Source organism: Cucurbita moschata, unplaced genomic scaffold (assembly GCF_002738365.1).
Source record: "Cucurbita moschata cultivar Rifu unplaced genomic scaffold, Cmos_1.0 Cmo_Scf00005, whole genome shotgun sequence".
Taxonomy (NCBI): domain Eukaryota; kingdom Viridiplantae; phylum Streptophyta; class Magnoliopsida; order Cucurbitales; family Cucurbitaceae; genus Cucurbita; species Cucurbita moschata.
In genome coordinates, this window is record NW_019268521.1 from 1,663,193 (window position 1) to 1,690,616 (window position 27,424).

Below are 27,424 nucleotides of genomic sequence, written 5' to 3' on the forward strand. Positions count from 1 at the left end.
AAAATTCACATGACCCATCAAAAGGAATTAAAATGCAATAGCAAGAGTTTCAAAACCCAAAAACTTAACTGACAGAGGTAATCGACGTCCCTAATTCAGAAGGGCATTTTGGTAAATTCGCATGACCCACCAAAAGAAATTCAAATGCGGTAGCACAAGATTCATAAAGCCAAAAATTTAACAAGTGGGGTAATCGATACCCCAAAATCAAAGGGCATTTTAGTAAATTCACATGACCCACCAAGAGAAATTCAGACATGATATAGCACAAGTTTCGAAAACCAAAAACTTAACTTAGGAAGCTAATCGATATCTCGAGATCAGAAGGGCATTTTGGTAAAATCCACATGACCCATCAAAAGGAATTAAAATGCAATATCACCGAGTTTCAAAAATCAAAAACTTAACTTACGAAAGTAATTGACATCCCAAAATGAGAAGGGCATTTTCGTAAACTCACATGACCCACCACCAAAAGAATTCAAGGTTCTCTATATATAATGCAAGCTAGCATCTTACCTTTCTCCCATAATATCCACTTTTCCTCACCAAAACACACACAAACACATTCACCTTCTTCTTCCTCCATAGACAAAAACAGAGCACAGCTTCAATAAAACAGAGCATCTTCAATCTTTCCAACCCAGAAATCGATCAAAACATGGATCAAATCCAAAAGGCAGCCATGGAAGAGCAGAAGAACAACAAGAACATGAACATGAACAAGAACAAGAACACTGATCAAACACTAAAAAAGGTAACAAAATTGTTGTTTTCTCTGTCTCTGTTTTCCTTCCTCTTCGCTCTTCCAATACCCACCTGGCTCCCTTTCCACCTCTTCCATAATTCCCCAAATTCCCGCTTCCATTTCCTCAACCAACCAATCGACAAGAACTCCATGTTCCTCCTCTGCAACGCCCTCCTCGTATTCCTCGCAAATTACTCTGGTCTCTTCAAATCCCTCTCCTCTTCCTCAAGGAGCTTCGACCCCTGTTCCAGACTCTACGATTTCGGGCCTCTGTCGGAGCCAATTACGACGGAGCTGGTTCAGAAACCGCCGCTGATTCCGACAGAAACCGCCGCCGATGAAAAGAACGATGACCCAGATGAAAGAATCGTTTCAGCTCCAGAAAATGGCGAAGAAGACGAGAGCTATGGATTAGCGGCGAGGTTTTTTGCGGCTGAAACAGGGGAAGTTGAGGATACGGCGGCGGCGACGGAGGAGGAGGAAGAAGAAGGGAACGGCGGCGTGCTGAGTGATGAAGAATTGAAGAGAAAGTTTGATGAATTCATTAAGAGAATGAAGGAAGAAATCGTTCTAGACGATGCTACAAGAACCCTTGTGGTGGTTTGATTAGTAATTAATTTTGGGCTAAATTACTTTTAAAAAAAAAAACTCAAAAAAATATTTTTATTCTTTTCAAAATTGGAATATTGCCCTTGACCTCTCGTGAATGTTTCGAAACCGCTTCAGGAGTAGAAATTTCTTAAAATTTTGAATGAAAATCGAGACTTGGAATGGGTGTAGCTGTAACTTGAATAGGTGGGATGATGTTCGGGTTATAATTTACGTTCCTAGTTAAATGCTACACTGTTCCAAGTCATGATTGAAGCGATTAAGAAGGTTAAAGGGTAATATTGTAATTTTCAAAATAATAAGAATATTTGTTTAAACAAATGACGATGTTTAGGGGTATTTTGGTAATTTAGCCTTAATTTTATTAAAACTATAAGGTTAAATATATGATGATATATGATGCCTAAAAAAAGGCTTGTAATGTATATTTTTATTTCCTTATTCATCCTATTTTGTTGGTTGGATAATTATTTAGTTTTTATTATTTTTTTATTTTTTTCTGATTAAAAATTAAATTATTAACTAAATTCTAAAATTAATATATAATATATATATTGTTTTTAAAATTTGGCTAACATTCATTAAAAAAAAAAAAACTTTATAAATTATTCATATATTAACTAAATCGTATTATTACTTATCGTCAATTAATATCTGTACAACAGATCATGGTTAACCAGTTAAATTCACGATTTTCAAAATGATATTTGATATTTTATGTACTGAACTATGCTCAAATTGATTTCTTTTAAGACGTACGAATAGAAACTATAAAACTATTTATAATATTTATTTTAAATTATTTAAAAAATATGTTGAACAATCGAATATATATATATATATTTATATGCACGATTTGATAAAAAGGGTATTAATAAGTTTTTTGAGACTCGATCTGTATACCGTATATACGAGATCGAGAGAGTTCTAAAAATTTTAAATTAAGTCACGTTATCAATTATCATTATAAATTATCACGTAATTTTCTTTTTCTTTGTCTTATCCTTTCGAGTTAGATCCTTCAAAGCTAAGGATGAATTTTTGTAGTCTCTCTCTTGGGGAAGAATCTAATTCTTCTTTTTATATATATATATATATATATATATATATATATATATATATATATATATATATATATATAAAGGAATATTAAAATAAAAAAGTTTAATATTATGTTATCATCTCCTACTAAGTGTGTTTTAAAAATCGTGAGGCTGATGACGTTACATAACAAGCTAAAGCAGACTATATCTACTAGTAATGGGTTTGAACTGTTACAAATGGTATTAGAGCCAGACATTGGGTACAGTGCCAGTGAGGATGTTGGACCACCCAACATTCCTTATAGTAAATAAACCTCTCGTTAACAAACGTGTTTTAGAAACCGTGAGGCTGATGACGCTTGAGTTGTTACAAATGGTATCAGAGCCAGAAACCGAGCATTGTGTCAGTGAGAACGTTGGGACACCCAACATTCTTATAAGGGTGTAGAAACCTCTCGTTTTAAAAACATGAGACTAGTGACAATATATAACGAGCAAAAGCAGACAATATCGACTAGCGGTGGGTTTGGGCGCTTATATAACGACAGTAGCATCCACCTGTAACGTGTGGAAGAGTAAAGATGCTTAAGTAGAAATGACGAAAGGAGACTCCTTGCTTTAACGAGATTGTTACAAACTTACTAAATGCCTCGATTCTCCCGAAAGGTTAGCTAAGCTAATAAATAGTCGATTTTTTCTGAATTATACGAATCCAAAATTCTCGACCTCGACTAAAACGGAAAATATTTTAAAAATAAAAATAAGAAAAAGGAGAAATTGACATGAAATTGACACAATATTCAGATTCTTGAAGGGGAAAAAAAGAGAAGCATTTGGAGTGAATATTTTGAAGAGTCAACATCCAAATATGCTATTTGATGAATATGTTCAATAACTTTATAATTTCTCACCCTTTAGTGGAAATTAAATTTCATCAATTATTATGGAAGCTAATATTATTTACTATATAGTTTTAATCATGACACGTTAATAAAAATATCCCTAAATTTTATATTTTGTCTAAGAAATATTATAAAGTTTCTGTTAGGATCGCTCAACAACGCACACACTCGATCTAGATGAACACAAAAAACATGATAGAAAAATGCAAGAAGAATATTGGCTAAAGATTTATAATAAGAGAAAATACAGAGAATACATTATTTATATATATTTATATATATATATATACACACACATATATATATATACACATACACATATATATATACACATACACATATATATATATACACACACATATACATCTATATATATACACATATATAGCTTTACCAAATAGAACCATCTACTATATATAACTATCTACCATATATAACTTTACTAGCTTGTTAATATACGTATTTACAATTCATTTATCAAATATAACTTTACTATGCTCCATAACCTATCAATTTCAACAATATTCTTAAATTTTTAATTAAAAAATATTTTTACAGTTAATTTTAGATTTAAATTTTTAGCAATTTATTTTTAAAATACCCCACTTTTAATATTGTTAAAAAAAATTAATTTAAAAATACCATTATCGTTAGAATTATATTTAGAAATTATACATAAAATTTTAAAAGTAACGTATTCTAACTTTATAAAAAAAAAAATTACGGTTAATATATGGACGAAAACTATTTATCCATATTTCCTAAATTATCTTCAAATTTTTTAATGTTACTTTTGAAAGTACATGAATATTTTGAAAACGTGGTACCAATTTTTTAGAATATTAATGGATTTTTTTTTAAAATCAGATATTTTTTAGATCATTTTGAAAGTTAAAAGAGTATTTTTGAAATAAAGTATTAACTAATTTCATCGAAAACCAGCAGTAAGATTATTATTTTTAATTTATTTTAATGTTTACGAGTATTTTTTAATTTTTAAAATTTTTTAAAAGTATTATTATAACTTTTGAAAGTTTTAGTGGTATTTTTTTTTAAAGTTAAAACTGGAGAGTATTTTTATTAATTATTATGAGACATTTCATACGAAGTAGATCAATTTTCAATTTTATGTACGAACATGTCTAGTGTCACAATTGCACTTTTGTGACAGTTAGACAGCGATTATGTGACACTTGTTCTAACCCGACGATCAAGTCAGCTATATGAAAACTGTAAGTCATAGACAATTTTGATGTATGATCGAGCCTCAGTCATGTTCGAGAGAAAGTGAACTGAAAATAGTTTGTAATAAGGTAATGTGACTAAAAGCAAATGAGTAACAACCACACCTTTGTTACCATATAACTTAGGTAGTAAGAATTGACGACTAGTCACATCTTCCTATAGTACATTTTGAGACATTTTAACCCTAACGAATGTAGACATAATTTTAGTGCAAGGTCATACATTCCCAAAATGACACAACATGAACGTAAGTAAAAGGGGTTTAGAACAGGTATGCTACCACGAACAAGCATGACATAGACATCCGACATGATTATAGATAACACGCCTTGGACAAGCATGACATAGACTTCCGACATACGATTAACAACACGTCTTGGACAAGCATGACTGTAACATTCAATAGTAATAGTAAAAAAAAACAAAAAGATTGTCTTCTAGTAGTGAAAAATATAGGGAAAAGAAGAGGATTCTTGCCACACATGTGGCAAAAGAATAAAAAATGGTCATTTTCACAACCTATATATATATATATATTATATATATATATAAAAGTAGGTTCTATTCCAAAAGTGCCCTCTCTTCCATCCTCAAAGAAAGTTGATTTTTAAAATATGTTAGATTTTATTATTTTTCTTTTTATAATCTCTACTTCAACCCATTTGGAAGGGTAAAAATGCAAGAAATTAGTATTTTTTTTTAATAAAAATAAATTAAGATACTTCGATGATCTAGTAGCTACTTGAAATTTTAGTTTGTTCGAGAACTTTTGGCATGTGCTATGTGAGAATGTATTAGAATATTTTCTTTTTGGGAGAGCATCGATCTATTTAGAATAATCTTTTATGTGTTTAAAGAGTAATGTAAAATAAAAAAGTGCGTTTAAATAATATTATTAAACTAAAAAAAAGTTCAAATTAAAAATTAAAAAAAAGTTTAAAATACCATTACCATTAATTTTGGAAGTAAACGGTTAATATTTTGTTTAAAAAATAACAGTTCAAAATTGTTTAAAAAATACCCTCAAATTTTCAAAAGTTTTCTAATAACCTTTTTAAACTTTTTTAAAACTAATAGACTTTTAAAGGTACAATTAAAAATGGAGATAATTTATGAGATGTCTATAGACAATGTAACAAAATTCCATATTGTCCTCTTTAAGTTTTCCCTTTCGGGCTCCACACCCTTATAATGGGTGTTTTGTTCTCCTCCCCAACCAATGGGGGGCTTCACAATCCACCCCCCTTCGGGGCCTAGCGTCCTCGTTGGTACTCATTCATTTCTCCCATCGATGTGAGACCACCACCAAAACCACCCCCCTTTGGGGCCTAGCGTTTTTACTGGCACACCGCCTCGTGTCTACCCCTTTTGGGGAACAGTGAGAAGGCTGACATTGTCCGGTGTCTAGCTCTAATACCATTTGTAACGACCTAGATCCACTGCCAGTAGATATTGTCCTCTTTGGGCTTTCCTCTCAAAGCTTTAAAACGCGTCTGCTAGGAGAAGGTTTCCACACCCTTACTTAATAGAGGACGTTTTTGTTCTCCTTCCCAACCCATGCAGGATATCACAAACAATTTTTATCCATATATTGACGGTAAAACTTTTTTTTAATAAAAATGAAGAGTATTAATGTTACCTTCAAAATTTTATGAGTTTTTTTTAAATACATAATATTTTTTAATTTTAAAAAAATTTGAAGGGAATACAGAAACTTTTTAGAATTTTAGAATGGAATACTATTTTTGAAATAAAATATTAATTATATTTTAAATTTTAAGAATATTATTAAAATATAATTTTATTATTATTATTAATTAAGGTCAGAATTAATGAGAGATAAACAATTGAATGGTGAAAATCAAGACCTCCACTAATAAGGAAATGAAAATCCCTTTCTTGGGGGGAAACAAATCTTTCATTAATCACATAATTCAATTTGTGGTTGTCTCCCAAAGAATGAAACCTTGACCCACATCAGAACCATCTTCTACCCTCTTCTAATTAATGTTATTAAATGTATAACCAAAAGCCTTGTTGGATGATAGAAGTCCCACCTCGACTAATTTAGGGTGGGTTTATAAGTGACTAATTTAGGGTGTGATCATGGGTTTATAAGTGAGGAATACTAACTCCATTAGTATGAGGCCTTTTGGGGAAGCCCAAAGCAAAGCCATGAGAGCTTATGCTCAAAGTGGACAATATCATACCATTGTGGAGAGTCGTGTTCGCCTAACAGGCCTAAGTCTAGGATTTGAATTAAGATTCGACTTTGATGATTCCGACATTTTTTTATATTTCATACGACATGGTCATGTTACCTACTCCCTGCTTCTTAAGAGTGATAACTATTCCAACAGACCGACACGAGTTCTTTTAACATGTTTGTATTGTCTTCACTCACATACATCTCAGGAAAAATTATAAGAGGTCACATAGAATTTCTTCAACAAATACAAGGAAGATTCACTTTATTGATATAGGTAATAATTTTGTATAATACTTGTTCTATATACTACAGATGTAAGGTCGAACTAGAAAAAACAAACCAAGCACTTAAGGAACTGTATGCGAGTCCTAAGCCTAATTCATATACATATTTGGGCCGTGAAACTAGAGGTTTAAATTCTTTCACCCTACGTGTTGAACTAAGAAACAAAAAATTTAATGAGTTAAATTGATCAATAAACATAAAATACACGTTCAAATGACAAATTAGTTTTCAACTTTTAAGTTTGTGTTTATTCGACTCTCGAACTTTAAATCATGTCTAATACATATTTGAATTATCAATTCTTCAACTAATATGTTTCTAATCTTTAGAAAATATCTAACATGTGCTTGATTTTTTCAATTTGGTATTCAATAAATCTCTAAATTTATAATTTTATGTTTAAAACATCTTTTGATGTCTTTGGTATCTTTCAAAATTCAGACAAACCTAATTGACATCAAAATATTAGAATCATACAACATTAATTTTATGTTAAATTAATGGTCTATATTTTTTTTATAAAAAAATTAAAATATCATGCTTACAAAAAAATAAATAAATAAATAAATAAAATCATGAAATTATTAAATATTTTTTAAGTTCAAAGTTTTAGACATAAATTTGTGAATCTAAACAGAAATTAAGAAATTCATAAACTAAACAGGAGAGTTGGATGAAAGTCCTGCATTGGCTTATTTAGAAAATGATCATGTATTTATTTCATTGGTAGGAGACTTTGGGAGAAAGTCCAAAAAAAGCCATGAGTACTTATGCTTAAAGTCGACAATATCTAACTATGGCGGTGAGTTACTTAAACCTAACTCCTAACCCATTGGTTTGAAAGATCCATGATGTGGGTAACTACTACACTGGGTAAAGCTTCTGATGTTTATAGCTTGTATAGGTTTAGCAATCACCTAGAATTTTTTTTACCATTTGTTAGTTCACTTTCTATTTTGGATGGTAAATACTCCTCTGACAAAAAGGAAATATTGTGTACAGACAGTGCTTCTATCTCAAATTTCACCCCTCTTTGCAGCATTGACTCCAATTCCAACCTAAGGTGGGGATCAAGTTTTCTTTGTAGAAGATGGCAATGCATGAAACAAGGATAAAAGAAAGCTAGAGCTGTTGATAGAAATTTACCTCCAATGTGGTACCTCCCTCCGCAAGTAGCATCTTGGTAACAGGGCTTCAGTTCTCCTCTTATCTGAAAGGTTAAGCAAAATACCCTCAAAACGCCGTAAATGAGAATATTTGTTAAAATTACCGCACCTAAATAGCGAGAAAGTTCTCGCAGGGAAAATTCTCTATTTATAATCCTTTACAATGAAAAATGAGAATATTTGCTAAAACTACCCTACCTAAAAAGGGGCAAAGGTTTAGCTAGAAAGTTTTTTATTTATAATCATTTACAGAATTAGATAAATTACGAACAATAAATGGATACGATATAAATGGATACAATTGCCGATAATAAAAGGACAAATATGATATCTATAGTAAACCATAATAGAAGACAAATATCTAGATATTTGCCTCTAATAAAGAGGCAAATATGATACATATGGTAATATTTGCGTCTAATAAAGGTCAAATATGATACATATAGTAAACCATAATTCAAGGCTAAGTATCCTCGACAACTAATACAGAAAATATCATTTGAAAATGCACACAGTGAGTGTGTATGTGCGCGGGCACGTGTGTGTTGTGTGCGTGTGCGGGTGCGGGTGTAGTTGTATGTAAGATCCCTCACCTTCCAAAGTTAATGGGATGAGACATTGTTGTGGTAGATTGTATGTGTTAGAATCTGAAGCAAAAGCTCCAAGCCAGTGTAGTTGTGGGATTCTGAGATACTTCGCATCGTAGGCCATTTGCTTGTGAAAAGGAAAAGGGTCAAGAACACTAACAGGGATTGAAGTTATCATTGTTTCACACAAATGCTACTGGTTAGTTCGCAGTTCTGATGATATAATTTAGTAGATAAATAATTGAGATAATCGTTCAATTGAGGAGCCTAACCATAGAACCGAATCGATATGTTGTCAGAATGTCGAAACCATATGGATCACAATCTACCAAACAAAATGCAGGCAATGCCAAGACATCAACGAGAAGCCGCAGAAACCTGATAGCAATACATGGGTGCATATTTTCATGTCTCGCATCATCAATAATAAAATGAGATTAGCGTTTTTATGACCATAATTTATTTCTTTACCTTCTAGTAGGAACATCTGGATATCCACGTCCCTGAAAAAAGAAAATGTTAACATTTGAATATTAGAATTTTCAATTGCAGGACCTGAGACATGCTCACCGAGATTACAATGCAACGGTTTCTGCTGCAGAAATGGTCATTTGCTAGACGCTGAAAAACTGCACGTTCAAAAATCGAACCAGGTACTTTTAACTGATCCAAGTGAAACTCATTCCTTGAACCGTGAAATCAGCTTTTATCAGTATAGCCTTCACCTGATTCTTTCTCAACCACGAGTATGTAATTCGCAGGACCAGCAATATCTGCATATAAAGATAAAAATAGTCATAAGCGAAAACCGAATCCGGTGAAAAGGGCTTTCAAGAATATGGAGGAATGCAATAAGTGTTAGGAATCACCTGACTCGTACGAATAGAGATGTATTCCTTACTTATAAACTCATGATGATTCCCTAAATGAGCGGAGGTGGGACTCCCTCCCAACAATTCTCAACAATAAGAACTATGTAATTTCACGAAGAATGTAGAACTTTGGCAGACTACAGCATAGATAATCCATATCCAAAGGTATCATTCCGAGTGTCTAATTTAAGCTCTAGCCTAACAGATTGGCAAGTTATGTATCCAGTATCAGCAATACCTGTGACTTCTTCAACTTGAACAGGAATGGAGTGGGCCTGTATGTTATTGAGATGCATATGTTCAAATCAGTTACAGCTAAGAGTGATAAAATTGGCAATTGCATTATGAAGAACCGTAGTATAACTTTTACATTGTTAGGCTTCTTTATGCAATCAAATCTCCTACCAGCTTCTGCGAACCTCAACCAACCCATCACCAACCTGTAAAAGAAGTGACTACGTCAACATTCAGTTCTTTATTTTCTTCCTCCATGAAACAGATTGCAGCAAAAAGAGGAAATTGTTATGTAACATAATCTAATGGTATAGAAAAGGCTGATATGGGTATCGACCCACAAAACAAATAATTGTGTAATGAGACTTCTTGTAAAGGCTTATGCCAAGAAAGCAAGCTGCATTCTGCACTATTCTCTTCTTATCTGAACTGCGCATATGTTTTCCTCGATACTTACCCATTACCAACAGAAACCTGTCAAAAGGACACAAGTTGAAATGATCATCAGAAGCAGCTTGCAAACATGTTTATAGGATTTAATGAAAACTGCAATTGATCTGTTGAAGAGTATCTTCCTAATTTCAACACCTATCAGTGCTGTTGGATCACAAAAAATGACTACGTTTATTTTATCAAAGAACCGCATTTTGTGTGACACGCAGCCAACAGTAAATACCATATTGAGATTAGATCCCACATGAACTGTATTATATAACCATGGAGGAAACATAAATTGGAAACAAAGTAAAATGAAGCGCAGCACCAACCACATTTAGATTGTGCCGGCTACATTGCAAAAGAATGCAGATGTCGTTGATTGCCCGGTCAACAGCAGATTGATCTGCAAAATATTCATCATTATAATGAAGCCAATGTCATTACCCTCTGCATATCAAGCAAAACATGGAGATGTTCAGAAAATCTCCTGCCCAAACTTGCTGAAAACATAAATTCGAAGGATATGTTGAAATTTAATTCTTCTCAACTGGAGAGCTAATTATTTTAGGAAACATGTATCTTAAACAAATCTACCGGTGCCTGCGGATTAAACGGTGGTTAGCTTTACCTGTAAATACGGAGGGATGCATGTAATATATATCTCTCTTTGAGCTATGTCTATTTTCTCGCAGAAGCTGCTGAATAATGAGTAGAACTCTAAGCAAGACATCTGATAGAGCAAAATGATATCAAATAAGTCACAAGTGTACTCTGTAGTCTATATGAATTATGATTTTATAATATCATTCGTCGACAAAACTAAATCACCTAGTCTACGGACATGGCTTTGCCTTTGAAGTGTTAGAATCTCCTTCCCTTCAGATAAATTGAACCTGCAGCAACTGTATAAAAAATAGCCATAATCGTCTAAACATCTCTTTAGGTAGACAACATACATTTCCAAAGCACATGTCCAATTTCAAGATAGTGGCCACTGCACATTCGCGAACTGTATTTTGTTGAAAGATTAAACTATTGTTTGAAACACCATTCGTTTATTACGAAAAGGATAAGTGAGAACTAGGTCCTACATATTAAATGCTTGTGAGTTTAGACAGAGAAGTGCCTTTCGAAAATGACAAATCGCGGCTAAGTTATGCAACCGATTGACTCGGTCTCCGATAGGATCCAACAGATCCATTGGTAAATAACAAATCGAGGATTATCGAAAATTGTCAAACGTATTGAGAACTAAATAATCGTAGTCAAGTAAATCACATGATGATCGTGGTCATTATTTGGTACGACTGTGAAGATTCAAAAGTAACAAAAACTGCAAACAAGCAAAACAAAATCCGAACCAGTTTTCAGTGGAATTAGTGCAGTAATTTTTAAACCGATCGATAGCGATCATCTTGGAGCTTCCATTACTCAGTTCAACGATCATAGATCTTGTTAGCTCTGCAAAACACGGAATCGAAAAGCGAAAAAGAAAATAGCAACGTTGAAAAAGAAACCGTATGGAATGAATATGAGAATGATGAGTAAATTCAATCGAATTGTGACCCCTGATTTTCCTCATGATGTCGATTCTGATTCTCTCCGAGCTTCCAAGCTTTCCCGCCATTTTTTGTTCAATGCTTCTGGTTTTGGAAACATTCCGTCTTATATACATGCGGCTATGGGCGTACAAAAATGGGTTAGTAGTAATTTTCTAAAAAAAAAAATTCTTTAATTTTAATTTTAAAATTTCTACTCTCAAATATTTAATTTTAATTTTAAAATTTTTAATAAATCATAAATTTTAGGCATTTTAATTTTAATTTATATAAATAGAAGAGAAACCATGCAATAATAAGTTTAAAATTGGAAATGGGGAGAAACAAAAAAAAAAATTGGAGAGGGTTTTTTTTTTTTCTTTTTTATAAATAAATTTTGATTATGACAAAATCGAGTACGAGTATTTGAATTACGGGTATTCATATGACTCGATAATTCGATCAATCTAGACTACCCAACCCAAATCATAAAGTTGGGTTGAGTTAGATTTTTTGTTCGGTCTAGGTTGGATTGGGTTTTTTGAAAACCGAAAATTCGGTTCGATTTGAAAGTTCACAGTTAATTTTTTGTCAAATCAGCCCGAAAATAGTGCTTCCCACGGGTCTTGGTATCAGAGTCATGCCCTAAACTTAGTCATGTCAATATAATTTTCAAATGTCGAACAAAGAACTCCAAAAGAAAAAGGAGTCGAGGCTACTCGAAGGCATAGTAAAACATGACTAAGACTCCAAAAAAAAAAAAAGGAGTCGAGCCTCGATTAAGGGAAGGTGTACTTTGTTCGAGGGGAGGTGTTGGATGAAAGTCCATATTGGCTAATTTAGAGAATGATCATAGATTTATAATCAATAAATACCCTCGCCATTGCATGAGGCCGGTTGGGAAGCTCAATAAATTTATTATTATTTTTTAAATCTTACAAAAATAGTAAATAATAATAATAATTTAATTATTTTTAAATAAATATAAAAAACAACCAAATAAAAAATGAAAATTGTTACTGTTCATTTAATCTAACATTATATATATATATATCTATATGAAAATTATGAATTAATGATTTTAAAATAAAAATTAAATTGATTAATTGATAAAAAAAAAAACTAAAATTAATAATTGGATTAATTTAATCAGTTTACACTTTTAAGTGTAATTATTTTTTACCAAAATAAATGGAAAACCACTCAATAAATATATTATTATTTTTTAAAATCTTACAAAAATAGTAAAAAAACAATAATAATTTAATTATTTTTAAATAAATATAAGAAAAACAACCAAATAAGAATGAAAAATTGTTATATATATATATATGAAAATTATGAAATAATGATTTTAAAATAAAATTTAAATTGATAATTGATAAAAATATTTGTTTATAATTATAAGCGTTTAAATCTCGGTTATTAAATTAATTTGTTTAAAAAAAAAGGAAAAAAAAAAAAGTTTGCAGCCAAACACCAACTTCTAGATCCTTGTCCAGAACCAAGTATAGCATACACCGACATCCAAACACCAGCTTCTAGATCCTTGTCCAGAACCAGGTATAGCATACACCGACATCCAAACAGTACTTTTAATTTCAGGGAGGTCTTTTTCGCTGTATTTCTCTTTGCCAAAACCCTAATTTGAAGATTGGAAAAGAAAAATTAGAACAGAAACTGATCTAAACCCTAATTCTCCGATAATGTCCCCTTTGATTTTGCGACCCCGATTCGTTTCCCTGCTGAAGAATCGCCATGGTCGTCTTATGAGCTCCGATCTCGCTTCGACCCCTTCCAAAGATGCGATCAATGCGTCTCAGAAGCTTATCTCCGATCAGATTCCACCTGATGTTCAAGGCCCTACTGGTTCTTCTTCTTCTTCTTCTACCACTAGTAAGCCTTGGAATTTCCTTAAGTATAGTTTGATTGGTGCTCTCACAGGAGCAACTGCGGTTGCTGGTTACGCCAGCTATGGTACTTTCTCCTCCTCATTACCTCCTGATTTCTCGTTTAGAATGATGTGAATTTGATCTGGTTTTTATTTTGATTCACGTGAATTGGAGTTACGAACTGATGATTAGTTTTCCAGCCTATACTTGCGATGAAATTGAAGAGAAGGCAAAAGCTCTTCGTCGTTCTGCTAGTCATACAGCCGCGGACGATGCTTCCAGTGTCGAGGTATGTGTTACGATGAGACCGGTCCCGAGTTTGATATACTTTGACAAATTCTAGTTATTTTCTTTCGCAATTGTTTTCTATATCGAATTAGCGTTGTTTCTTTCCAACTGAAGCATGAATGAGTTTGTAACAACATAAGGGAAATATTGCGTGTTTGTTGGGATTTTTGGGATGGTGCAATTCCAATTTGATTTTCATTAGTCGTGGTTCAACTTATTTTGAGTTGTTTGTGTCAAATGAGGTTGCATGGTAATGTATGTTTCTTCCCCGTCTCTCTTTATTCAGCTTCATTTATTTTGTGGTGCGAAGCATAACTTTTTGTCATTATTTTTCTTTGGCAGAAAGTTCAGGGCATGCTATACTCCACGATAATGTCAGGTAGAAGCAAAAACCTTCTTTTCTTATTGACCTTTCCAATTCAAACGCTTACTCTTTGTACGACGTTAACCTTGATTTACCATTTGAATACCTCGAAAACCCTACTAGAGCAGAATAACTCTTTGGAGCTTATGCACATTGTAGAAAATAATTTAGGTTAGAGTCGAGATGAGGGTTTATGGTTTGGGGAGGGCAATTGAAGAATTTGTAGTTGTTGTTGGTGAAATGGTAGACATGCAAGATGCTTTGTCCATTGGAGAGCAAAGAGACATAAATATGAAACGTGTGCCTCAATGCCTCAGCTGGTGCCAAAGTACATCTTAGGTGATGCTTGATAGAGGGCGTCTTGCCGTCACCAAGGTGGCTTTGATGCCTTTGCACATATGCACATTTTTCAAATGCTGCACCTCTGACTTGATAAATTGAAGAGTTTCAAATATATTGTTATGCTTATTATATGGTAACTGGTTAATTCAGTATCATTAGTTAACAAAAAGAACCTCATCTTGCAGCTCCTGCTAAACTCATTGACGTTTACCTGGATTTGAGGAAGGCAATTGAAAAGCAAGTTAAAGTGCGTACGTTGTTTCAGTTTAACATTGCTCTTGGATGTTTATCAGCCTCTGTAGATTCACTTGTCGCTGACCATAAGTTTTTTTTTTGTTGCTAATTTTAGGGTTATACTGAACCCAATGCGGAAATGCTTCTTCCAGAATTGCATCCCATGGAACGGCATGTGTTTACGCTTGTTCTAGATCTAAACGAGACTCTAGTATACTCTGATTGGACGGTAAGACTAATATTAAAGATAATGTTGTGTTTTCGATGCCTTCGTAATTTTTTATTTTTATCTTTTTTGGTGGCTTAGTTGTGGTTTTGCCTTTTCTATATATGTCTTGCTTTTTTGGTCATATTTACTCTCTTCTTTGTGAGAGTTGTTTTCATTACCAAAAATATGTCATTTTTAATTAGTGAATTTGTTGAATTGCATTTTGACTCTTGCCAAACAATTGCATTTTGACTAGCTTTTTCATACAAGTTTCATTTTTTTAAATTTTGTTGAATTTTTTTTATTTTTTATTTTAATCACCGAACTCTTCTTAGATATCATTGGATTTATGATATTTAGCTTATGCTTGTACTTGATGATAACAAAGACTTGTTGGGGTATTTTTTTCATTGGTTGTAACAACCTCTCTTTTCTTCTAAAGCGAGAAAGAGGCTGGCAGACGTTTAAAAGACCTGGAGTTGATTCTTTCTTGGAACATCTTGCCCAGTTTTATGAAATTGTTATATACTCTGATCAATCAAATATGGTAATTTATTCTCTTTTCGTCTTAAACTCGATTGCCACGTTTATAAATTTTAATCACAGAAAAAGTTACATTTATTTTGTTTTGCTATTGCAGTATGTTGATCCTGTCATTGATAGGTTGGATCCCAAGCATTGCATACGATATAGGTTGTCAAGAGCAGCTACAAAGTATGAGAATGGAAAGCATTACAGAGTATGTTATGGATGAGAGTTTACTCTGTTTTTTCTCTGATAAATTCTTCTCTAGATATCTGGATCTTACAATTTTGCATTCACCTTAGTCTTTAAGATAATGATCAATTATTTTGAGCTAGATGATACCATAAATTTATCATTCTAGATTACTTATCTGCCATATGTATTATACTCAAAATTATATTTTCCTTTACCCGTCATAATGAACTTTCTTGTAATTCTTTTGGATGAAAAATTCTAACTAGAGAAAAGGCGATCAATATATCATTAAATTATGAATACGGTAAGGTAACCCATTCAAATTTTATTCGATTGTATAATGCACTTTCTTTGTTTGTTTTTCAAAAAAATACGAAAAACAGGACCTCTCAAAGCTTAACAGGGATCCCAGGAAGATTATTTATTTGAGTGGCCATGCACTTGATAGTAGTCTACAACCAGAAAACTCTGTTCCAATAAAGCCATGGAAGTGTGAGGCAGATGACACAGCTCTTCTTGATTTTATACCATTTCTTGAATGTAAGCATTCTGATCTTGCTATGCATATGATGAGAATTCATAACTAGGGGTGATTTTGTTTGGTTAGTACAAATTTTTTTCTGGTAACAAATGAACAAACGTTTACTTGAATATGCAGTTGTTGCACGAAATAGTCCAGCTGACATCAGACAAGTACTTGAATCATATAAAGGATGCGACATTCCAACAGAATTTATAAGACGTTCTAAAGAGCATCAAAGGTGATAATTTTTTTCTCCTTTTTTTTTTTTCAATAGTAGGTCTATGTCTTTCCTTCATTTTGAATTATGATTCTAGTCTGTTTACTTTTTTATTTATGTCTGTCTTTCCTTTGTTTTATTTTAGTCCATGTGCTATATAAATATGGCTTAATTCTAACATTAATTTTAGAAGAAACTGACCTGACATTACGTTGAAGCTAGCATGATGTCTTGAACCTGTTTCTTGTTTAAAGAAAAGAACAGAACAAAAAACAAGGGACCAAATAGTTTAAAACAAAAATTTACAAGGACTAGAATGATGATCCAACCTTTTTTTTATTGATAAATGACTTTTTCAGTAATGGTGTTCAATTTCTATTATCCTGAGCTTGTGATGTCAGCAAAAAGCTGTATGTAGAAGGAAATTGTTCCATTGTTATCTGTGATTTATATTATTTGTAGGACACCTATAGATTTACATGTTCATGAAATTACCAATTGTCTAGAATATTCTTTTATAGTAGACTTCCGTGATTCACATGGGGGCTTAATTTGCTATTTTTGCTTTAATTTTAGTGGCATTCTGGTTTTCTTGTATAATATGAGTATCTTCTATTGAAAGACATCTAATAAAGTTGAGTAAACGTGCTTGCGAAGCAGAAAAGATAGATATTGTGAGATGGAATCAAATGAAATAACTAATTAGTTGATCTCAAAAAGAAATGAAGAAGAAAAGATTCGAACATTGCTTCAAATGATCTAATATATGTTCTTGTATCAATTTTGTAGCATCCATCTTATGATTTCAATGCTTGACATTACTTCAAATGATCTAATATATGTTCTTGTATCAATTTTGTTGCATTCATCTTATGATTTCAATGCTTGACATTACTTCAAATGATCTATATACGTTACCTAAGAATCGATTGTCTTAATTAACGATGCAGGCGGATTCAAGAACAGAAGCAGCAGGGGCGAATATGGAAACGTTGAGATCAAAATAGTGTAAAAAGTTGATCAAAATTGTAGTGTCAAACATAAACAAAGATATCGTTTGGAATCAACTCCAGCCAACTTTCTTCATGCAAGCCAAGAAGCAACTTCAGATTGATTCCATCGATTTTCTCTTCTACATTCCAGTAGTTGCAGCTTCTTGACAAGGAAGTACAGTACGTAATTTTTTTTTTCTTTTTTCTTTTTTCTTTTTCCTCTCAATTTGAATATCCCCCATAAATTTTGCAACTTATTTATCCCATTATTTCTGGAGATGAGATGGTTTTTCCAGGCAAATGAAGTTTTGATATTATGACTGTCCAAGTTTGGTTACAATTATAACCCTTCGATTTTGTTTTTGTTTTTGTTTTTCTATAATTATATTTGTATAGATCAATATTACATCAAATTAAAGTAGTAGACTCTCGATTGATTTGTAATTTTGATTCATCTGACTTCATATTTACCTTCTTTTGACACTAATATATTCTTGTTTTTAGTATTTTGACCACATCGACACTCTCAACAAATAGTCTGTAACGGCCTAAACTCGTGGCTAGCAGATGTTGTCTTCTTTGGGCTTTCCCTTTCGTGCTTTTCCTCAAAGTTTTTAAAATGGTTCGTTCTCTTCTCCAATTGATGTGAGATCTCACAATTCACCCCATTTGGGGTTCAGTGTCCTCGCTGGCACTCGTTCCCTTCTCTAATTGACGTGGGACCTCTCAATCCACCCCCTTCGGGGGTTGCATCATGTCCACTCACCTTTAGGGCTTAGCTTCCTTACTGGCACATCGCCCAGTGTTTGACTCTAATACCATTTGTAACGGCTCATGCCCTTTGTTAGTAGATATTGTTTGTTCTTTTTCCTCTCAAGGTTTATAAAACGTGAAGATATGTTTCCACACCTTTATAAAGAATGTTTCGTTCTCTTCACCAAATGGGATCTTACATCGTAGGTGTGATATGTTTAAGAGATAAATTTCTACCAAATTGACATGATATATGGTAGATAGACAGATATAGATTTTTGGTCATGTCACGTACGTTGATTGTGTCGAATGCAAGGACCAAATCGAAGATAATCCAAAGATGGATGACAGGGGTGCACATAAGGAGTTCGAAAATCAACCCGACCACCCGAAACAGTGTCGGTGAAGATTTTAGCTCAAATTTGTCATTTCCTAGATGATGTTGAAACTCTTAGGTGCATGCAGTTCAATTATTTACAAATGAAGAATGCATCATACATAGTAAATATCAATATCATGACACTTGCTTTTGTGCTCTTCTTCTTAGTTGGCAATTGACAAGTCACTTTCTTAGATGACTTCAAAGCTTCCCTCTTGCTGCTAGCAGGCAGATTCTGGGTCGCTTTCCTTCTTAGCTTGATGCCAAAGCCTTCTCCAACTTGAAAGTCTTCGTCAACGCCCACACCATAATATCAGGGTATCAATTCTTCTCATCTTTTGAATTTTCAATTACTTTCAACTTTTCTTTTCTCGTCTTAATTGATCTCATAGGGGTAGGTCGGGTAAATATTTTGGACCAATAAAAAATATTGGTTAGTTGGGTTGGTGACCCGACAACTCGAATATAGTTCACAACCTAACTCTAATATTAGGTTGGTTGGATTGATGACCTGAACAACTTGAATATAGTTAATAACTCAACTCTAATATTGAGTTGATTGGATTGGTGACTCAAACAACTTGAATATAGTTCACAACTCAACTCTAATATTGAGTTGGTTGGATTGGTGACCCGAAAAACTCAAATGTAGTTCACAACTCAACTCTAATATTGAGTTGGTTGGATTGGTGACCCGAACAACTCAAATGTAGTTCACAACTCAACTCTAATATTGAGTTGGTTGGATTGGTGACCCGAACAACTCAAATGTAGTTCACAACTCAACTCTAATATTGAGTTGGTTGGATTGGTGACCCGAACAACTCAAATGTAGTTCACAACTCAACTCTAATATTGAGTTGGTTGGATTGGTGACCCGAACAACTCAAATGTAGTTCACAACTCAACTCTAATATTGAGTTGATTGGATTGGTGACCCGAACAAAACTCGAATATAGTTTACGACTCAATTTTACTATTGAGTTGGTTGGATTGGTGACTCGAACAACTTGAATATAGTTCAGAACTCAACTCTAGTATTGAGTTGGTTGGATTGGTGACCCGAACAACTCGAATATAGTTCACAACCCAACTCTAATATTGAGTTGGGACTCAAACAACTCATATTGTTCACAACCAAACTCAAATATTAGGTTGGTTGGGTTGGTCACCCGAACAATTCGAATATAGTTCACTACTCAACTCTAATATTAGGTTGGTTGGATTGGTGACCTGAACAACTCTACAAGTTCACATCCCAATCCTCTATTTTCGAGTTGGGTTGTTAGGTTGTTTTTTTAAAAAATTAATTTTAAAAAATCATACTTATTTACTATTTATATTACATTAATAACTAAAATCTCAAAGACCTTAAATATCAAACATTCACAAGTTACAATGCATCACTAACATCGATAATAAACGTCTAATATTCTTAATCATAACATCGATAATAAACGTCTAATATTCTTAATCATCATAAGAGTAGGGTTGGATTATAACCCTATTTTCGAGTTGGTCGGGTTGACTTGACAAAAAAAAAAGTCAACTCACAAACCGCCCAAATTTTTAAAAGATATTTAACCTGATTTAACTTTTATAGTTTGTGTTAGATAGCCTGAATTGATCGAGTTATTGATTGATAAAAGCATCCCAAAACTACGCCAGGGTTATTCATTCACGCAAATAAATTTAAACTTTAAAAAGTTAATAAAAGCGAACTTTTCTACGTGATTTAATTTTAATTTTAATTTCTTTAGAGTTCGACATTTGTGACATGATTTTAGCCAACAATATAAGCATGTGTCTACAAAAGGGTTTCTGATGCATGATCTTGAAATCGACGGTCATGAGCTTTCAACGTGTCAGTTATTTTTTCCGTTATATAATCATAATCCCACCAAGTAAAAAAAAAAAAAAAAAAACCTAAATTAATAAAAAGAAAATATCATAAATAATAATATATTTAAATTGTGACGNTTATTTATCCCATTATTTCTGGAGATGAGATGGTTTTTCCAGGCAAATGAAGTTTTGATATTATGACGGTCCAAGTTTGGTTACAATTATAACCCTTCGATTTTGTTTTTGTTTTTGTTTTTCTATAATTATATTTGTATAGATCAATATTACATCAAATTAAAGTAGTAGACTCTCGATTGATTTGTAATTTTGATTCATCTGACTTCATATTTACCTTCTTTTGACACTAATATATTCTTGTTTTTAGTATTTTGACCACATCGACACTCTCAACAAATAGTCTGTAACGGCCTAAACTCGTGGCTAGCAGATGTTGTCTTCTTTGGGCTTTCCCTTTCGTGCTTTTCCTCAAAGTTTTTAAAATGGTTCGTTCTCTTCTCCAATTGATGTGAGATCTCACAATTCACCCCATTTGGGGTTCAGTGTCCTCGCTGGCACTCGTTCCCTTCTCTAATTGACGTGGGACCTCTCAATCCACCCCCTTCGGGGGTTGCATCATGTCCACTCACCTTTAGGGCTTAGCTTCCTTACTGGCACATCGCCCAGTGTTTGACTCTAATACCATTTGTAACGGCTCATGCCCTTTGTTAGTAGATATTGTTTGTTCTTTTTCCTCTCAAGGTTTATAAAACGTGAAGATATGTTTCCACACCTTTATAAAGAATGTTTCGTTCTCTTCACCAAATGGGATCTTACATCGTAGGTGTGATATGTTTAAGAGATAAATTTCTACCAAATTGACATGATATATGGTAGATAGACAGATATAGATTTTTGGTCATGTCACGTACGTTGATTGTGTCGAATGCAAGGACCAAATCGAAGATAATCCAAAGATGGATGACAGGGGTGCACATAAGGAGTTCGAAAATCAACCCGACCACCCGAAACAGTGTCGGTGAAGATTTTAGCTCAAATTTGTCATTTCCTAGATGATGTTGAAACTCTTAGGTGCATGCAGTTCAATTATTTACAAATGAAGAATGCATCATACATAGTAAATATCAATATCATGACACTTGCTTTTGTGCTCTTCTTCTTAGTTGGCAATTGACAAGTCACTTTCTTAGATGACTTCAAAGCTTCCCTCTTGCTGCTAGCAGGCAGATTCTGGGTCGCTTTCCTTCTTAGCTTGATGCCAAAGCCTTCTCCAACTTGAAAGTCTTCGTCAACGCCCACACCATAATATCAGGGTATCAATTCTTCTCATCTTTTGAATTTTCAATTACTTTCAACTTTTCTTTTCTCGTCTTAATTGATCTCATAGGGGTAGGTCGGGTAAATATTTTGGACCAATAAAAAATATTGGTTAGTTGGGTTGGTGACCCGACAACTCGAATATAGTTCACAACCTAACTCTAATATTAGGTTGGTTGGATTGATGACCTGAACAACTTGAATATAGTTAATAACTCAACTCTAATATTGAGTTGATTGGATTGGTGACTCAAACAACTTGAATATAGTTCACAACTCAACTCTAATATTGAGTTGGTTGGATTGGTGACCCGAAAAACTCAAATGTAGTTCACAACTCAACTCTAATATTGAGTTGGTTGGATTGGTGACCCGAACAACTCAAATGTAGTTCACAACTCAACTCTAATATTGAGTTGATTGGATTGGTGACCCGAACAAAACTCGAATATAGTTTACGACTCAATTTTACTATTGAGTTGGTTGGATTGGTGACTCGAACAACTTGAATATAGTTCAGAACTCAACTCTAGTATTGAGTTGGTTGGATTGGTGACCCGAACAACTCGAATATAGTTCACAACCCAACTCTAATATTGAGTTGGGACTCAAACAACTCATATTGTTCACAACCAAACTCAAATATTAGGTTGGTTGGGTTGGTCACCCGAACAATTCGAATATAGTTCACTACTCAACTCTAATATTAGGTTGGTTGGATTGGTGACCTGAACAACTCTACAAGTTCACATCCCAATCCTCTATTTTCGAGTTGGGTTGTTAGGTTGTTTTTTTAAAAAATTAATTTTAAAAAATCATACTTATTTACTATTTATATTACATTAATAACTAAAATCTCAAAGACCTTAAATATCAAACATTCACAAGTTACAATGCATCACTAACATCGATAATAAACGTCTAATATTCTTAATCATAACATCGATAATAAACGTCTAATATTCTTAATCATCATAAGAGTAGGGTTGGATTATAACCCTATTTTCGAGTTGGTCGGGTTGACTTGACAAAAAAAAAAGTCAACTCACAAACCGCCCAAATTTTTAAAAGATATTTAACCTGATTTAACTTTTATAGTTTGTGTTAGATAGCCTGAATTGATCGAGTTATTGATTGATAAAAGCATCCCAAAACTACGCCAGGGTTATTCATTCACGCAAATAAATTTAAACTTTAAAAAGTTAATAAAAGCGAACTTTTCTACGTGATTTAATTTTAATTTTAATTTCTTTAGAGTTCGACATTTGTGACATGATTTTAGCCAACAATATAAGCATGTGTCTACAAAAGGGTTTCTGATGCATGATCTTGAAATCGACGGTCATGAGCTTTCAACGTGTCAGTTATTTTTTCCGTTATATAATCATAATCCCACCAAGTAAAAAAAAAAAAAAAAAAACCTAAATTAATAAAAAGAAAATATCATAAATAATAATATATTTAAATTGTGACGTGGCACTACAGTTGGATTCGGACAGGCATTAGCCGACGACGAGTCACGGGCTTTTTCTGGGACTAGAGAACGAACCATGTCCACGCGCCGGCAAGGCGCGCTATACACGCGCCTGACAAATCATAAGAAGGGAGCCAGCGTTATAGTCTTAGATACCATCGTTGCCACGTGGGCCAGCTTCTTCAGATCATTTTTTATTTTATTTTCATAATTTATTAATAATATAAATATTCACAAATACAAATGTTAAAAATAATTAAAACTAAAAACAATAATAATTTTTTGTCCAACGTTACATTTTTATTTTTGAATTAATAGCTGTTAATTAATTTTAAAATAATTATGATATAAATATGTTTTTAATTAATTTTAACAAAGTGTAAATTTTGAAACTCAACGACCAAATAAAAAATAAAATTCAATATATAGATATGACGTTTTGAAACGTGGAAACTAGAGACGTCCATTTAACGTACACGACTAGACTCAAATAAAGCTAATAATCATTATTTAAATGAGAGACAGGAGAGGGAGAGAGTAGGAAGAAATTTCTCTCCGTTAGATAAATGGTGTCAACTTTCTGTTAATTAATTTAAAAATAATTATAATATAAATATTTTTTTTAATTAATTTTAACATGGTGGAAAAATTAATAATTAATAAATAAAAACTAATATTAGAGATAAATTTTGAATGAAAAATACAACTAACATTTGGAAACCTAAAAATTAGAGACGTCTATTTAACATACTTATTTCAAATGGAGCTATTAATTCTTATTTAAACGGAAAACAAGAGTTAGCTAAATGAGGCCCGAGATAAAAACTATATTACTCGTCTCTCTCTCACCAAATTTCCGCTCAACCAATAAAATATTATCGAATTTATTTAGATATTTTTTTAGTTTTTTTTCAATAGAAATTATATTAAAAAATAAATTTATTTAAATTGATATAGATGAATTTCTTATATTATAAAATAATAATATTTTGAAATTAAATTAAAATAATAATAATAATAAATAAATAAATAAATAATATATTTTTTTTTGTAGTACAAAGTATATTTTCCATTTCATTTCTTTGTACGAACATCCTCCAATAAAATCTGTTTTACCTCTTTCAGTTTCTGTACTACACACCTTCTTCCTCTCTTCCTGTGTATTTAACGCCGCACAAATGTCTTCTTCTTCCCCAAAATCCCCTCCAAATGGCCCGCCATCTCCTCCTCCTCTCCATTTTCCTCCTCCTCCTCTCCTCCGCCGTCGCCCACAGCGGCCACCACGACGATGACGATGCCGGAGAGGTCGAGGCCACTCCAAATCTCCGCTCTAAGCCGCTCATTCTCGTTAAGATCGGCTGTCTTATTCTCATCTTTTTCGGTACTTTCATCCCTGGAATCTCTCCCTGTTTCTTCAAATGGAACGATGGATTCCTTGTCCTTGGTACTCAGTTTGCTGGCGGAGTCTTCTTTGGCACTGCTATGATGCATTTCCTCTCCGATGCTAATGAGACGTTTGGCGATTTGACTGATAAGGCGTATCCGTTCGCGTTTATGCTTGCTTGTGTAGGGTTTTTGATGACTATGGCGGCGGATTGTGTGATATCGTATCTCTATCGTAAACAGAACGGTGATTCTTCGATTGATGTTGAGCTTCGAGGTAATATTGAATCTAGAACTCTTCTGATTTGAATTTTAATCTGGAATTTTTGTTCTGTTCTTCTGTGAAAATTGATTGTGGTTCTTCTTTCTTGTGAACTTCAAATTCGTTTCCTCGGAAAATCGTTGGTACTGATTCTGAATCGGCTAATAAACCGATGAATTTACCTCCAAATTTTTTGGATTCTTTGATTTTATCGATTTTCGTGGATTGAAATGAATGTGGAATAGAGAATCAAAGAGGATATTTATTTGCAATTTCACGCGATTGAGTAATTTCCTGAACTTGTCGGATCCAGAATCTGAGGAAAAAGTAAAATAAGACAAAATTAATGATGAACGAATTAACTATGAACTTAGAGGTTGGGTTGGGGATTTTGAAAATCGCTTTCTAAAAGCTGTCTTCCTTTTTCATACCAATGAATTTAGTGGTTGGGAAAGAACAAATGATAAACTAATAAATTTCAACACAGTTTTATTGTTTTCTAACAAAAAATATTAAATAATTAAAAACACTATTCTACTTTCCTTTTTTTAATTTTTACATTATGTGTAAGTGGGTGGACTCATTTATTTGATTTCTAAACTTTAAAAATATATCCTTCACCTTTCAGCTTTGTCAATTTTATAAATAGTTGATCCATTCAATTTTTTTTTTTACAAAATTATAATTGATTTCATTTGTCACAACTTTTTAGTATGTTTTTTTTTTTTTTTTTTAATTTTGCTAGTTTGAGAGCGAAAATTAATTTGCTTTAGTTCGAAACTTTTTAGTAAATATGTGAGATCTTGGGTTGGTTGGAGACAAGAACGAAGAATTTCTTCTAGAAACCTCTCCCTAGTTGACATGTTTTAAAACCGTGAGGCTAACGACGATATGTAACGGGCAAATACGGACAATATCTATTAGCGGTGGAATTTGGCTGTTACAAATGGTATTAAAGATAGACACTGAGCGGTGTGTCGGTGAGAACGTTGACTCCAATGGGAGTGGATTGTGAGATCCCACGTTGGTTGGAGAGGGGAACGAATCATTCCTTAATAAGGGTGTGGAAACCTTTACCTAATAGATGCGTTTTAAAACTGTGAGGCTGACGGCGATACGTAACGGGCCAAAGCAATGGAATTTGACCGTTACAAATGGTATCAGAGCCAGACATCGGGTGGTGTGCTAGTGAGGATGCTAGCCCTTAAGAGGGTGAATTGTGAGTATAAGGGCATGGAGAGGAGTGGTGTGCTAGTGAGGATGCTAGCCCTTAAGAGGGTGAATTGTGAGTATAAGGGCATGGAAATCTCTCTCTAGTAGACACGTCTTAAAATCAGCCTACTAAAATGGATAATGTTTACTAACGGTAGAACTATTGTGTTTGTCTCTGAATCTTTATACAACCCTCAATCATTACGGTGTTCTTTCACTGCAGGAGCCGCAATTTCACCCTCAAAGCTTCAGGTAACAAAGCTAAACTCAGCTATCCTTCCTTGTAATATCCAACATGAACTCATTTTTTTGTGTAATTCAGGTCCATAATGGCAGCAATGGCCATAACCCACATCCACATGCAGCTATCACAACAATGGGTTCATTTGGGGACAGCATTTTACTAATCGTTGCGTTGTGCTTTCACTCCGTGTTCGAAGGCATTGCCATCGGCGTTGCAGAGACCGAAGCCGATGCCTGGAGAGCCCTATGGACAATCTCCCTCCACAAGGTTTTTGCAGCCATTGCCATGGGCATTGCTCTCCTCCGAATGATCCCAAACCGCCCCTTGTTGTCGAGCGCTGCCTATTCCTTTGCTTTCGCCATCTCGAGCCCCATTGGCATTGCTATCGGACTCATAATCGATGCCACGACAGAAGGCGCGGTTGCAGATTGGATCTTTGCCATCTCGATGGGGCTGGCTTGTGGAGTGTTCATTTATGTGTCCATAAACCATCTGCTTTCAAAGGGATACACACCCAAGGATTCAGTTGGGGTGGTCAATCCCAATCACAAGTTTGTTGCTGTGCTTTTAGGCATTGGGATTATTGCTGTTGTAATGATTTGGGACACCTGATTCCCAATCATATATGGAGAATATATCTATTTTAGATCAGAGCTTTTGTTGTAATGTAAAGTTAAAAGCGCTTTTTGCTGCCGAGTTTTACTGGTCACATGTGTCGTACAGTTTCTAGTAAGAGATCAAAACGAGAAAGAAGCTTATTTGAACGTTCTCATGATGTTTGAAAAAATGAGTAAAGTTGACAATGGTATCCGTAGACAAACTAAAACCTTGTTATGTCGTCATCGATCGTTGTGCATTGTCGGAGGAAGAAAGTCCCAAGC

The 27,424-nt window shown here is 33.5% G+C and overlaps 4 protein-coding genes across 4 annotated transcripts; 3 read left to right on the forward strand and 1 right to left on the reverse strand.

The window, feature by feature from the left end:
• Nucleotides 1-527: 527 nt before the first annotated feature.
• On the forward strand, nt 528-1,798 carry LOC111442742. Its single transcript, XM_023080253.1, has one exon. The coding sequence runs from the start codon at nt 662-664 to the stop codon at nt 1,352-1,354; it is 693 nt and encodes a 230-aa protein (XP_022936021.1). The 5' UTR covers nt 528-661; the 3' UTR covers nt 1,355-1,798.
• A 5,970-nt stretch (nt 1,799-7,768) lies between these two features.
• LOC111443423 (meiotic recombination protein SPO11-1) lies at nt 7,769-11,994 on the reverse strand. Its single transcript, XM_023081233.1, has 15 exons — nt 11,905-11,994; nt 11,700-11,799; nt 11,167-11,240; nt 10,967-11,068; nt 10,668-10,741; nt 10,358-10,374; nt 10,037-10,106; nt 9,905-9,941; nt 9,520-9,567; nt 9,365-9,423; nt 9,266-9,297; nt 9,067-9,172; nt 8,801-8,921; nt 8,188-8,251; nt 7,769-8,099 (listed from the first exon to the last, which is right to left on the reverse strand). Exons 1-15 carry the CDS (start codon nt 11,963-11,965, stop codon nt 7,955-7,957), a joined length of 1,110 nt encoding a protein of 369 aa, XP_022937001.1. The 5' UTR covers nt 11,966-11,994; the 3' UTR covers nt 7,769-7,954.
• A 1,498-nt stretch (nt 11,995-13,492) lies between these two features.
• On the forward strand, nt 13,493-18,108 carry LOC111443698 (mitochondrial import inner membrane translocase subunit TIM50). The gene is made up of 10 exons (XM_023081627.1): nt 13,493-13,853; nt 13,969-14,057; nt 14,399-14,435; nt 14,948-15,009; nt 15,112-15,225; nt 15,647-15,751; nt 15,845-15,943; nt 16,308-16,464; nt 16,583-16,685; nt 17,615-18,108. Exons 1-10 carry the CDS (start codon nt 13,583-13,585, stop codon nt 17,658-17,660), a joined length of 1,083 nt encoding a protein of 360 aa, XP_022937395.1. The 5' UTR covers nt 13,493-13,582; the 3' UTR covers nt 17,661-18,108.
• A 6,543-nt stretch (nt 18,109-24,651) lies between these two features.
• On the forward strand, nt 24,652-27,313 carry LOC111443628 (zinc transporter 11). The gene is made up of 3 exons (XM_023081534.1): nt 24,652-25,102; nt 26,523-26,551; nt 26,622-27,313. Exons 1-3 carry the CDS (start codon nt 24,652-24,654, stop codon nt 27,153-27,155), a joined length of 1,014 nt encoding a protein of 337 aa, XP_022937302.1. The 3' UTR covers nt 27,156-27,313.
• The last annotated feature ends 111 nt before the right edge of the window (nt 27,314-27,424 follow it).

Bases quoted from the DNA above. Each gene is read 5' to 3' on its own strand.
- LOC111442742 (XM_023080253.1), top strand. From the start codon at position 662: ATGGATCAAATCCAAAAGGCAGCCATGGAAGAGCAGAAGAACAACAAG.
- LOC111443423 (XM_023081233.1), bottom strand. From the start codon at position 11,965: ATGGCGGGAAAGCTTGGAAGCTCGGAGAGAATCAGAATCGACATCATG. The intron at 11,241-11,699 runs GTTCGGATTTTG...TTTTTTATACAG, and splicing joins ACTAATTCCACTGAAAACTG to TTGCTGCAGGTTCAATTTAT. The intron at 9,568-9,904 runs GTATTGCTGATA...CTTTATATGCAG, and splicing joins TCAAGTTGAAGAAGTCACAG to ATATTGCTGGTCCTGCGAAT.
- LOC111443698 (XM_023081627.1), top strand. From the start codon at position 13,583: ATGTCCCCTTTGATTTTGCGACCCCGATTCGTTTCCCTGCTGAAGAAT. The intron at 14,436-14,947 runs GTAGAAGCAAAA...CTCATCTTGCAG, and splicing joins ATACTCCACGATAATGTCAG to CTCCTGCTAAACTCATTGAC. The intron at 15,010-15,111 runs GTGCGTACGTTG...TGCTAATTTTAG, and splicing joins CAATTGAAAAGCAAGTTAAA to GGTTATACTGAACCCAATGC.
- LOC111443628 (XM_023081534.1), top strand. From the start codon at position 24,652: ATGGCCCGCCATCTCCTCCTCCTCTCCATTTTCCTCCTCCTCCTCTCC. The intron at 25,103-26,522 runs GTAATATTGAAT...CTTTCACTGCAG, and splicing joins GATTGATGTTGAGCTTCGAG to GAGCCGCAATTTCACCCTCA. The intron at 26,552-26,621 runs GTAACAAAGCTA...TGTGTAATTCAG, and splicing joins TTTCACCCTCAAAGCTTCAG to GTCCATAATGGCAGCAATGG.